Raw genomic sequence first — 13313 nt, 5'->3', positions numbered from 1 at the left:
GTAGTTGTCCCCCCCCCCACCTCGTTATAGAAGAAGTGTACAGTGTAGTTGTCCCCCCCCTCACCTCGTTATAGAAGAAGTGTACAGTGTAGTTGTCCCCCCCCCTCACCTCGTTATAGAAGAAGTGTACGGTGTAGTTGTCCCCCCCCCCCTCACCTCGTTATAGAAGAAGTGTACGGTGTAGTTGTCCCCCCCCCCCCCCCTCACCTCGTTATAGAAGAAGTGTACAGTGTAGTTGTCCCCCCCCCCCCCACCTCGTTATAGAAGAAGTGTACGGTGTAGTTGTCCCCCCCCCCCTCACCTCGTTATAGAAGAAGTGTACAGTGTAGTTGTCCCCCCCCTCACCTCGTTATAGAAGAAGTGTACAGTGTAGTTGTCCCCCCCCCCCTCACCTCGTTATAGAAGAAGTGTACGGTGTAGTTGTCCCCCCCCCCCCCCCACCTCGTTATAGAAGAAGTGTACAGTGTAGTTGTCCCCCCCCTCACCTCGTTATAGAAGAAGTGTACAGTGTAGTTGTCCCCCCCCCTCACCTCGTTATAGAAGAAGTGTACATTGTAGTTGTCCCCCCCCCTCACCTCGTTATAGAAGAAGTGTACAGTGTAGTTGTCCCCCCCCCTCACCTCGTTATAGAAGAAGTGTACAGTGTAGTTGTCCCCCCCCCCCTCACCTCGTTATAGAAGAAGTGTACAGTGTAGTTGTCCCCCCCCCCTCACCTCGTTATAGAAGAAGTGTACAGTGTAGTTGTCCCCCCCCCCTCACCTCGTTATAGAAGAAGTGTACAGTGTAGTTGTCCCCCCCCCCCCCCCACCTCGTTATAGAAGAAGTGTACAGTGTAGTTGTCCCCCCCCCTCACCTCGTTATAGAAGAAGTGTACAGTGTAGTTGTCCCCCCCTCCCCCCCTCACCTCGTTATAGAAGAAGTGTACGGTGTGATTGTTCAGTTTGAGTGACAGGGTCTTCAGGAAGGAGATATAGTAGGCCATGATCTCCTCGTCTGAGAAGTCAAACTTGTGAACGATGATGGAGTTGACGTGGTTGTTGGACAACAGGTAATCTAGAGGAGGAGAAGACAGTTATATGATGGAGGTGACAACAGAAATATCTTATTCAGGCTGATTGAAACTCTGGGGCATCTAAACCACAGGTGGCCAGTGTCTGTCAGTCTGTCTGTGTCTGTCAGTCTGTCTGTGTCTGTCAGTCTGTCTGTGTCTGTCAGTCTGTCTGTCTCTGTCTGTCTCTGTCTGTCTCTGTCTGTCTCTGTCTCTGTCTGTCTCTGTCTGTCTCTGTCTCTGTCTGTCTCTGTCTCTGTCTGTCTCTGTCTCTGTCTCTGTGTCTGTCTCTGTGTCTGTGTCTGTCTCTGTGTCTGTGTCTGTCTCTGTGTCTGTGTCTGTCTCTGTGTCTGTGTCTGTCTCTGTGTCTGTGTCTGTGTCTGTGTGTACTCACAGAGCGACGTCTCGTGGCTGATATTTTCAAACAGGATGTTGAGTGTCTGGAGCAGTTGGACACAGACGTAACGACCGGACTTCTGACGAAGGATATTCAGGAAGAACGCAAACATATTCTTCTCCAGGAAGAAGCTGAGAACAGAGTAGAGGAGAGTAGAGTAGAACAGAGTAGAATTAAGAATAGAGTAGAATTAAGTAGAATTAAGTAGAATAAAGTAGAATAAAGTAGAATAAAGTAGAATTAAGTAGAATTAAGTAGAATTAAGTAGAATTAAGTCGAGTATAGTACAATAGAGAGGAATAGAGAAGAGTACAGTAGAGAAAAATAGAGTAGAGAAGAGTAGAGTAGAACAGAGTAGAACAAAGAATAGAGTAGAATTAAGTAGAGTATAGTACAATAGAAAGGAATAGAGTACAATAGAGAGGAATAGAGTAGAACAGAGTAGAACAAAGAATAGAGCAGAATAAAGTAGATGTAAGTAGAGTATAGTACAATAGAGAGGAATAGAGTAGAATAAAGTAGATAGGAACAGAGGAGAAAAGAAGGGAATAGAGTAGAGCACAATAGAGAGGAGTAGAACAGAATAGAATAAAATAGAGTCATGGTTAAAGTCTTACTCGAAGACGGAGCTGTCGTTCTGGTCTCCCCAGATGAGTATCTCAGTGATGGAGCGAATGGTCTCCACCAGCAAGTTCCTGTTGCTGTCTGTTACTGTCGTGTTCTTAGTTAGGACATGGTACATATACCTAGAGGGAGGAGAGAAGAGGAGGGAGAGAAGGAGGGAGGGAAGGGGGGAGGGAGAGAGGAGGGAGGAGAGAAGAGGAGGGAGAGAAGGAGGGAGAGAAGAGGAGGGAGAGAAGAGGAGGGAGAGAAGAGGAGGGAGAGAAGAGGAGGGAGAGAAGAGGAGGGAGAGAAGGAGGGAGGAGAGGAGGTAGGAGAGGAGGGAGGACAGAGGAGGGAGAGAAGGAGGGAGGGAGAGAGGAGGGAGGACAGAGGGAGAGAAGGAGGGAGGAGAGGAGGTAGGAGAGGAGGGAGGACAGAGGAGGGAGAGAAGGAGGGAGGGAGAGAGGAGGGAGGACAGAGGGAGAGAAGGAGGGAGGAGAGAAGGGGGGAGGAGAGAAGGGGGGAGGGAGAGAAGGGGGGAGGGAGAGAAGGGGGGAGGGATGAGAGGATATGGACAATGTTAGAAAACAGGTTGCTTTTCAGTAAAACGTGTGGTGGCTATACTGCACTGTCAATATGAACTGGCACACGGAATATGACTAGCCTACCAACACATAGACGGGATAGTATGGACTCGTACACTAACGTTAGTACTGTAAACCAAATACGTTAGCTACCTAACGTTACTGTAGTTTCCTTGTCAGAACTGTGTGAACAATGTCAGATGTATATGACTGCTACTAACGTTAGCTATCTAGCTAACTACATGATGGGTGTCATTACTTGACAACAGCTAGATATACTAACGTTAGTTAGCTAGCTAACTACATGATGGGTGTCATTACTTGACAACAGCTAGATCTACTAACCTTAGCTAGCTACATGATGGGTGTCATTACTTGACAACAGCTAGATCTGCTAACGTTAGCTAGCTACATGATGGGTGTCATTACTTGACAACTGCTAGATCTACTAACGTTAGCTAACTACATGATGGGTGTCATTACTTGATAACAGCTATATATATACTAACGTTAGCTAGTAGCCTGATCGGGCATAGCTAAGTGGATTAGCTAGGTTTGCTAACAATGTAACGTTAGCTAGTAAACTATTGGGGTTAGCTGGCTAACTCGCTACGGGTTGCCATCATTCGTCCAAACAGTTGCGTTTTGCAACGGAAACTATCATTTAAATTGGACAAATTCCTCCCCGTTCCGATAATGTTGCTTCCGTTTAAGTAAAGTTTTGAAACAGAACAAGCGTAATGAATACACCCCGGGTAACCTTAGCAATTATGCTAGTTACTTACTTAAGATGGTCCAGGGAATGAATATTTTTAGTTTTCCCCTGCCCTCCTCCCCAACTCCGTGACCGACCGAACATAGTTGCACTTAAAAAAAGATGTTGATGCTACTGCCAGATTGTTTTCGCCTGTTATATCAATCCATCACGTCCATATATCCCGTACAAGGTGTCCAATATATAGCTAACAAAATATCTAGCTAACCAAATAGCTCTGGCTAACGAAGCGAGAAGAGGACATTCCGAACGTAGCTAGAGAGGAACAACGCGTTACGTAACAGGTTTAGTGCCGGGGAGTTTGGGACTTGTAGTTTCTTAGTTGAGTTTTGATAGCACAATTTCATTAAATGACAGTTACAAAAAAACTACAAATCCCAAACGGTTTTTTGGGGGGGGTGGAAAAAACAAACAGTTTTTTTTCAACAATTCAGTGAAGTTGATTGGTCTTCATCTTACAACAGTGAACACAACAGCCAATCAAATACCAATGCGAGGAGCCATCGACGCAAAACGTCAACCGATGAAAAGGCGGGATCAATGTGATCGGTGTCTCAGTTGACCATTCAGAGGACGGTAATGCTTGTGGTGAACCAATCAAATGCTTAAGCTATATAGACGTATTGTACTGTTTTGACCGTAACGTCGGACGGACTGTTTTGATGCAGTTAGCGGAAATATTGACATGAAATCGTAACGGGAGGTCGGTCTGATTATCGAATTTATTTCCATCGACAGAACATATTCCTGTATAATAGAAACACACGTTAGCTAGCCAGGGCAGGCATGTTGCAGATAACGCAACAGTTTTTCCTCAACCTCCTCAGCGAATATCAAGAATGCTTTGAGTTAACACTGTGTTTACATGAACTAGCGGTGTCGAGCTGAACCGTTTTTTTTTCTCGGTTCTTTCGTGTACCTCCTAACTAATGTCTATCACTAGATAGCTGGGATATTGCAAACGCTGGCATTTCAGGACGAATCATTGCTGTCGCCGCTGAAATGGACACTCCAAATACATTGTCCATGTTACTACTGCTGGGCTCCGAGCAATGACACTGCCACTGTCCTTATCCGCTCCTTATCAACATAACTAGCTGAGCTCAACTTTCCCCGTTTAGTTTTCTATGACACTCAACGTATGCTCGACTAGATTCGTTGGAATCGCTCCTCAACGAACTTCCCTATATGTTTTATCTGGGCCTGTTTTTTGTGAACGTTTTGATCCTATACTATGCCTTTCTAATGGAATACATCGTCCTTAATGTGGGTATAGTGTTTCTACCGGAAGATATGGACCAGGCGCTGGTGGACCTAGGGGTACTATCTGACCCGGCCTCTGTCCCTTACGACACGGACACAGAACTCGATGTGTTCGAGAGGTACCTGGAGTGAGCTGGGGTCCCAAGGCTAGCGAGGCAGAGAGAAGCGCTGCTGCATCGGCCTGCTCCCCGCGGTGAACTGGACTCCTACCGGCCCGTGATGATGATGATGATGATGTTGGGAGAGACTGATACTGGGAACTCCAGGAGGAGATTTACGTTGGCTTGGAGCAACATTGGCTGCGGGATGAAAAAGTAAGGAGGGATAGAATGATGATGATAGGATGACGGTTTGCTGCTGCAGTGATGCAAGGGGTGTGGGTGATGCCAGGGGGGTGGGTGATGCCAGGGGGGTGGGTGGTGCCAGGGGTGTGGGTGGTGCCAGGGGTGTGGGTGGTGCCAGGGGTGTGGGTGGTGCCAGGGGTGTGGGTGATGCCAGGGGTGTGGGCGGTGCCAGGGGTGTGGGCGGTGCCAGGGGTGTGGGTGGTGCCAGGGGTGTGGGTGGTGCCAGGGGTGTGGGTGATGCAAGGGGTGTGGGTGATGCCAGGGGGGTGGGTGATGCCAGGGGTGTGGGTGATGCCAGGGGTGTGGGTGGTGCCAGGATTGTGTTTGAATTGGGTTGGGCCCTCATCTCAACCCTGTAACATCCCTGACTATCCTCTATGTTGTAGGACCTACAGTCCTATAGTAAATACATTCATACATACATTAACCTACAGTCCTATAGTAAATACATACATACTTTAACCTACAGTCCTATAGTAAATACATTCATACTTTAACCTACAGTCCTATAGTAAATACATTCATACTTACTTTAACCTACAGTCCTATAGTAAGTATATTCATTCATACATTAACCTACAGTCCTATAGTAAGTATATTCATTCATACATTAACCTACAGTCCTATAGTAAGTACATTCATACATACTTTAACCTACAGTCCTATAGTAAATACATTCAGACATACTTTAACCTACAGTCCTATAGTAAGTATATTCATTCATACATTAACCTACAGTCCTATAGTAAGTATATTCATTCATACATTAACCTACAGTCCTATAGTAAGTACATTCATACATACTTTAACCTACAGTCCTATAGTAAATACATTCATACATACTTTAACCTACAGTCCTATAGTAAATACATTCATACATACTTTAACCTACAGTCCTATAGTAAGTACACTCATACTTTAACCTACAGTCCTATAGTAAATACATTCATACATACTTTAACCTACAGTCCTATAGTAAATACATTCATACATACTTTAACCTACAGTCCTATAGTAAGTACACTCATACTTTAACCTACAGTCCTATAGTAAATACATTCATACATACTTTAACCTACAGTCCTATAGTAAATACATTCATACATACTTTAACCTACAGTCCTATAGTAAATACATTCATACATTAACCTACAGTCCTATAATAAATACATTCATACTTTAACCTACAGTCCTATAGTAAGTATTTTCATACATACTTTAACCTACAGTCCTATAGTAAGTACATTCATACTTTAACCTACAGTCCTATAGTAAATACATTCATACATACTTTAACCTACAGTCCTATAGTAAGTACATTCATACTTTAACCTACAGTCCTATAGTAAGTACATTCATACATACTTTAACCTACAGTCCTATAGTAAATACATTCATACTTTAACCTACAGTCCTATAGTAAATACATTCATACATACTTTAACCTACAGTCCTATAGTAAATACATTCATACATACTTTAACCTACAGTCCTATAGTAAGTACACTCATACTTTAACCTACAGTCCTATAGTAAATACATTCACACATACTTTAACCTACAGTCCTATAGTAAATACATTCATACATACTTTAACCTACAGTCCTATAGTAAATACATTCATACATTAACCTACAGTCCTATAATAAATACATTCATACTTTAACCTACAGTCCTATAGTAAGTATATTCATACATACTTTAACCTACAGTCCTATAGTAAGTACATTCATACTTTAACCTACAGTCCTATAGTAAATACATTCATACATACTTTAACCTACAGTCCTATAGTAAGTACATTCATACTTTAACCTACAGTCCTATAGTAAATACATTCATACATACATTAACCTACAGTCCTATAGTAAATACATTCATACTTTAACCTACAGTCCTATAGTAAATACATTCATACATACTTTAACCTACAGTCCTATAGTAAATACATTCATACTTTAACCTACAGTCCTATAGTAAATACATTCATACTTTAACCTACAGTCCTATAGTAAATACATTCATACATACTTTAACCTACAGTCCTATAGTAAATACATTCATACATTAACCTACAGTCCTATAGTAAATACATTCATACTTTAACCTACAGTCCTATAGTAAATACATTCATACATACTTTAACCTACAGTCCTATAGTAAATACATTCATACTTTAACCTACAGTCCTATAGGAAATACATTCATACTTTAACCTACAGTCCTATAGTAAGTACATTCATACATACTTTAACCTACAGTCCTATAGTAAATACATTTATACTTTAACCTACAGTCCTATAGTAAATACATTCATTCATACATTAACCTACAGTCCTATAGTAAATACATTCATACTTTAACCTACAGTCCTATAGTAAGTGCAGGCTGTTCCTGCCCATCTCTAACATGTGGCCTCTTGTCTTCTCCACAGGTTGTCAAGACTCAAGACATCTGGAGAGAGTCAGAACCAACAGACAGACGGGACAATTCACAGCAGAGTTACAGCTGCCTGTCAAAACGGTCTAACTGTGGCCAATCAACAAGCAGGACTGTCTAACTGACCAATCAACAAGCAGAACTGACTGTCCAATCAACAAGCAGGACTGTCTAATTGTGTCCAGTCAACAAGCAGAACTGACTGTCCAATCAACAAGCAGGACTGTCTAACTGTGGCCAATCAACAAGCAGGACTGTCTAACTGTGTCCAATCAACAAGCAGGACTGTCTAACTGTGGCCAATCAACAAGCAGGACTGTCTAACTGTGGCCAATCAACAAGCAGGACTGTCTAACTGGTGATCAACAAGCAGGACTGTCTAACTGTGGCCAATCAACAAGCAGGACTGTCTAACTGTGGCCAATCAACAAGCAGGACTGTCTAACTGTGGCCAATCAACAAGCAGGACTGTCTGTGTCCAATCAACAAGCAGGACTGTCTAACTGTGGCCAATCAACAAGCAGGACTGTCTAACTGTGTCCAATCAACAAGCAGGACTGTCTAACTGGTGATCAACAAGCAGGACTGTCTAACTGGCTAATCAACAAGCAGGACTGTCTAACTGGCCAATCAACAAGCAGGACTGTCTAACTGGCCAATCAACAAGCAGGACTGTCTAACTGGCCAATCAACAAGCAGGACTGTCTAACTGGCCAATCAACAAGCAGGACTGTCTAACTGGCCAATCAACAAGCAGGACTGTCTAACTGGCCAATCAACAAGCAGGACTGTCTAACTGGCTAATCAACAAGCAGAACTGTCTAACTGGCCAATCAACAAGCAGGACTGTCTAACTGGCCAATCAACAAGCAGGACTGTCTAACTGGCTAATCAACAAGCAGGACTGTCTAACTGACCAATCAACAAGCAGACCTGTCTAACTGGCCAATCAACAAGCAGGACTGTCTAACTGGCCAATCAACAAGCAGGACTGTCTAACTGGCCAATCAACAAGCAGAACTGTCTAACTGGTGATCAACAAGCAGGACTGTCTAACTGGCCAATCAACAAGCAGACCTGTCTAACTGGCTAATCAACAAGCAGACCTGTCTAACTGGCCAATCAACAAGCAGACCTGTCTAACTGGCCAATCAACAAGCAGGACTGTCTAACTGGCCAATCAACAAGCAGGACTGTCTAACTGGCCAATCAACAAGCAGGACTGTCTAACTGGCTAATCAACAAGCAGGACTGTCTAACTGGCCAATCAACAAGCAGGACTGTCTAATTGGCCAATCAACAAGCAGGACTGTCTAATTGGCCAATCAACAAGCAGACCTGTCTAACTGGCTAATCAACAAGCAGGACTGTCTAACTGGTGATCAACAAGCAGGACTGTCTAACTGGCCAATCAACAAGCAGGACTGTCTAACTGGCCAATCAACAAGCAGGACTGTCTAACTGGCCAATCAACAAGCAGGACTGTCTAACTGGCTAATCAACAAGCAGGACTGTCTAACTGGCCAATCAACAAGCAGGACTGTCTAACTGGCTAATCAACAAGCAGGACTGTCTAACTGGCCAATCAACAAGCAGACCTGTCTAACTGGCTAATCAACAAGCAGGACTGTCTAACTGGCCAATCAACAAGCAGGACTGTCTAACTGGCCAATCAACAAGCAGGACTGTCTAACTGGCCAATCAACAAGCAGGACTGTCTAACTGGCCAATCAACAAGCAGGACTGTCTAACTGGCCAATCAACAAGCAGGACTGTCTAACTGGCCAATCAACAAGCAGAACTGTCTAACTGGCCAATCAACAAGCAGGACTGTCTAACTGGCTAATCAACAAGCAGGACTGTCTAACTGGCCAATCAACAAGCAGGACTGTCTAACTGGCTAATCAACAAGCAGGACTGTCTAACTGGCTAATCAACAAGCAGGACTGTCTAACTGGCTAATCAACAAGCAGGACTGTCTAACTGGCCAATCAACAAGCAGACCTGTCTAACTGGCTAATCAACAAGCAGGACTGTCTAACTGGCCAATCAACAAGCAGGACTGTCTAACTGGCCAATCAACAAGCAGGACTGTCTAACTGGCCAATCAACAAGCAGGACTGTCTAACTGGCCAATCAACAAGCAGGACTGTCTAACTGGCTAATCAACAAGCAGACCTGTCTAACTGGCTAATCAACAAGCAGGACTGTCTAACTGGCTAATCAACAAGCAGGACTGTCTAACTGGCCAATCAACAAGCAGGACTGTCTAACTGACCAATCAACAAGCAGGACTGTCTAACTGGCTAATCAACAAGCAGGACTGTCTAACTGGTGATCAACAAGCAGAACTGTCTAACTGGCCAATCAACAAGCAGGACTGTCTAACTGGCCAATCAACAAGCAGGACTGTCTAACTGACCAATCAACAAGCAGGACTGTCTAACTGGCCAATCAACAAGCAGGACTGTCTAACTGGCTAATCAACAAGCAGAACTGTCTAACTGGCCAATCAACAAGCAGGACTGTCTAACTGGCCAATCAACAAGCAGGACTGTCTAACTGGTGATCAACAAGCAGACCTGTCTAACTGGCCAATCAACAAGCAGAGCTGTCTAACTGGCCAAGCAGGACTGTCTAATTGTGGCCCATCAACAAGCAGACATGTAACTGGCCAATCAACAAGCAGACCTGTCTAACTGGCCAATCAACAAGTAGAACTGTCTAATTGTGGCCCATCAACAAGCAGACCTGTCTAACTGACCAATCAACAAGAAGAGCTGTCTAACTGGCCAATCAACAAGCAGGACTGTCTAACTGGCCAATCAACAAGCAGGACTGTCTAACTGGTGATCAACAAGCAGACCTGTCTAACTGGCCAATCAACAAGCAGAGCTGTCTAACTGGCTAATCAACAAGCAGGACTGTCTAACTGGCTAATCAACAAGCAGGACTGTCTAACTGGCCAATCAACAAGCAGGACTGTCTAACTGGCCAATCAACAAGCAGGACTGTCTAACTGGTGATCAACAAGCAGACCTGTCTAACTGGCTAATCAACAAGCAGGACTGTCTAACTGACCAATCAACAAGCAGACCTGTAACTGGCCAATCAACAAGCAGAGCTGTCTAACTGGCCAATCAACAAGCAGGACTGTCTAACTGGCCAATCAACAAGCAGAACTGTCTAACTGGCCAATCAACAAGAAGAGCTGTCTAACTGGCCAATCAACAAGCAGGACTGTCTAATTGTGGCCCATCAACAAGCAGACATGTAACTGGCCAATCAACAAGCAGACCTGTCTAACTGGCCAATCAACAAGCAGAACTGTCTAACTGGCCAATCAACAAGAAGAGCTGTCTAACTGGCCAATCAACAAGCAGGACTGTCTAATTGTGGCCCATCAACAAGCAGACCTGTAACTGGCCAATCAACAAGCAGACCTGTCTAACTGGCCAATCAACAAGCAGACCTGACTAACTGGCCAATCAACAAGCAGACCTGTCTAACTGGCTAATCAACAGGCAGAACTGTCTAACTGGCCAATCAACAAGCAGACCTGACTAACTGGCCAATCAACAAGCAGACCTGTCTAACTGGCTAATCAACAGGCAGAACTTTCTAACTGGCCAATCAACAAGCAGACCTGTCTAACTGGCTAATCAACAGGCAGAACTTTCTAACTGGCCAATCAACAAGCAGACCTGTCTAACTGGCTAATCAACAGGCAGAACTGTCTAATTGTGGCCAATCAACAAGCAGACCATTGAGCGATCAGGGGACAACATCATACTAAGTGCTTACTAACTCTGGCCCTGTAGAACCCAGGATCAGCCATCCTGACAGGACTGTAGTGTTTACTAACTCTGACCCTGTAGAACTGACCTAGGATCAGCCAACCTGACAGGACAGCACTGTAGTGTTTACTAACTCTGGCCCTGTAGAACTGACCTAGGATCAGCCATCCTGACAGGACAGCACTGTAGTGTTTACTAACTCTGGCCCTGTAGAACTGACCTAGGATCAGCCAACCTGACAGCACTGTAGTGTTTACTAACTCTGGCCCTGTAGAACTGACCTAGGATCAGCCATCCTGACAGGACAGCACTGTAGTGTTTACTAACTCTGGCCCTGGATCAGCCATCCTGACAGGACTGTAGTGTTTACTAACTCTGACCCTGTAGAACTGACCTAGGATCAGCCAACCTGACAGGACAGCACTGTAGTGTTTACTAACTCTGGCCCTGTAGAACTGACCTAGGATCAGCCATCCTGACAGGACAGCACTGTAGTGTTTACTAACTCTGGCCCTGTAGAACTGACCTAGGATCAGCCAACCTGACAGCACTGTAGTGTTTACTAACTCTGGCCCTGTAGAACTGACCTAGGATCAGCCATCCTGACAGGACAGCACTGTAGTGTTTACTAACTCTGGCCCTGTAGAACTGACCTAGGATCAGCCATCCTGACAGGACAGCACTGTAGTGTTTACTAACTCTGGCCCTGTAGAACTGACCTAGGATCAGCCATCCTGACAGGACAGCACTGTAGTGTTTACTAACTCTGGCCCTGTAGAACTGACCTAGGATCAGCCAACCTGACAGGACAGCACTGTAGTGTTTACTAACTCTGGCCCTGTAGAACTGACCTAGGATCAGCCATCCTGACAGGACAGCACTGTAGTGTTTACTAACTCTGGCCCTGTAGAACTGACCTAGGATCAGCCAACCTGACAGGACAGCACTGTAGTGTTTACTAACTCTGGCCCTGTAGAACTGACCTAGGATCAGCCATCCTGACAGGACAGCACTGTAGTGTTTACTAACTCTGGCCCTGTAGAACTGACCTAGGATCAGCCAACCTGACAGGACAGCACTGTAGTGTTTACTAACTCTGGCCCTGTAGAACTGACCTAGGATCAGCCATCCTGACAGGACAGCACTGTAGTGTTTACTAACTCTGACCCTGTAGATCTGACCTAGGATCAGCCAACCTGACAGGACAGCACTGTAGTGTTTACTAACTCTGGCCCTGTAGATCTGACCTAGGATCAGCCATCCTGACAGGACAGCACTGTAGTGTTTACTAACTCTGGCCCTGTAGAACTGACCTAGGATCAGCCAACCTGACAGCACTGTAGTGTTTACTAACTCTGGCCCTGTAGAACTGACCTAGGATCAGCCATCCTGACAGGACAGCACTGTAGTGTTTACTAACTCTGGCCCTGTAGAACTGACCTAGGATCAGCCAACCTCGACAGCACTGTAGTGTTTACTAACTCTGGCCCTGTAGAACTGACCTAGGATCAGCCATCCTGACAGGACAGCACTGTAGTGTTTACTAACTCTGACCCTGTAGAACTGACCTAGGATCAGCCATCCTGACAGGACAGCACTGTAGTGTTTACTAACTCTGGCCCTGTAGAACTGACCTAGGATCAGCCATCCTGACAGGACAGCACTGTAGTGTTTACTAACTCTGACCCTGTAGAACTGACCTAGGATCAGCCATCCTGCTTCAGGTTCTTCTACACTTCTGGGAATGTTATCAATTTTATTTTTTAAAACGACTGTTTTAAACAGACAACCAGTGGTTATTTCTGATTGTTTATCAGAGTTATGTGGCTTAGCTCATTGATCCTGCGTCTGTATTGTACCCCTCGGGTGTGGACTGGAGAAGTTGTGTTACAAGATGTGTGGTATCAAATACATTTTACAGATCGTGGCCTGGTCCTCCTCTTCCTCCTCCTCCTCCTCCTCCTCCTGTCTTTTTCTCTTCTCTCGTCGTTCCTCTTGGCCGCTGTAGCGGCTGTGAACGTACACAGGTGACACTTGTTTTGCACCGATCCAGGATCAGCGTG

At 44.8% G+C, this 13313-nt stretch overlaps 2 protein-coding genes across 2 annotated transcripts in view; one reads left to right on the top strand and one right to left on the bottom strand.

Annotated features, from left to right (window-relative positions):
• Positions 1 to 3690, bottom strand: part of LOC129843516 (protein CLEC16A-like) — a 90638-nt gene extending 86948 nt beyond the window's left edge. The window contains exons 1-4 of the mRNA XM_055912275.1: positions 3418 to 3690; positions 2063 to 2191; positions 1443 to 1576; positions 905 to 1053 (exon numbers count right to left, since the gene is read on the bottom strand). Of these exons, the coding sequence (XP_055768250.1) occupies positions 905 to 1053; positions 1443 to 1576; positions 2063 to 2191; positions 3418 to 3491 (486 nt within the window). The 5' untranslated portion in view covers positions 3492 to 3690. The remainder of the gene's footprint in view (positions 1 to 904; positions 1054 to 1442; positions 1577 to 2062; positions 2192 to 3417) is intronic.
• Positions 3691 to 4538: 848 nt separating this feature from the next.
• Positions 4539 to 9798, top strand: LOC129843515 (dexamethasone-induced protein homolog; the record flags this gene model as incomplete). Its single annotated transcript, XM_055912274.1, has 2 exons — positions 4539 to 4984; positions 7449 to 9798. A coding segment is annotated over one exon (264 nt), but the record flags the coding sequence as incomplete, so codon positions are not given.
• Positions 9799 to 13313: the final 3515 nt, after the last annotated feature.

The sequence above is a fragment of the Salvelinus fontinalis genome, unplaced genomic scaffold (genome assembly GCF_029448725.1).
Source record: "Salvelinus fontinalis isolate EN_2023a unplaced genomic scaffold, ASM2944872v1 scaffold_0152, whole genome shotgun sequence".
Taxonomy (NCBI): Eukaryota; Metazoa; Chordata; class Actinopteri; order Salmoniformes; family Salmonidae; genus Salvelinus; species Salvelinus fontinalis.
This window is presented reverse-complemented; position numbering and strand designations above follow the sequence as displayed.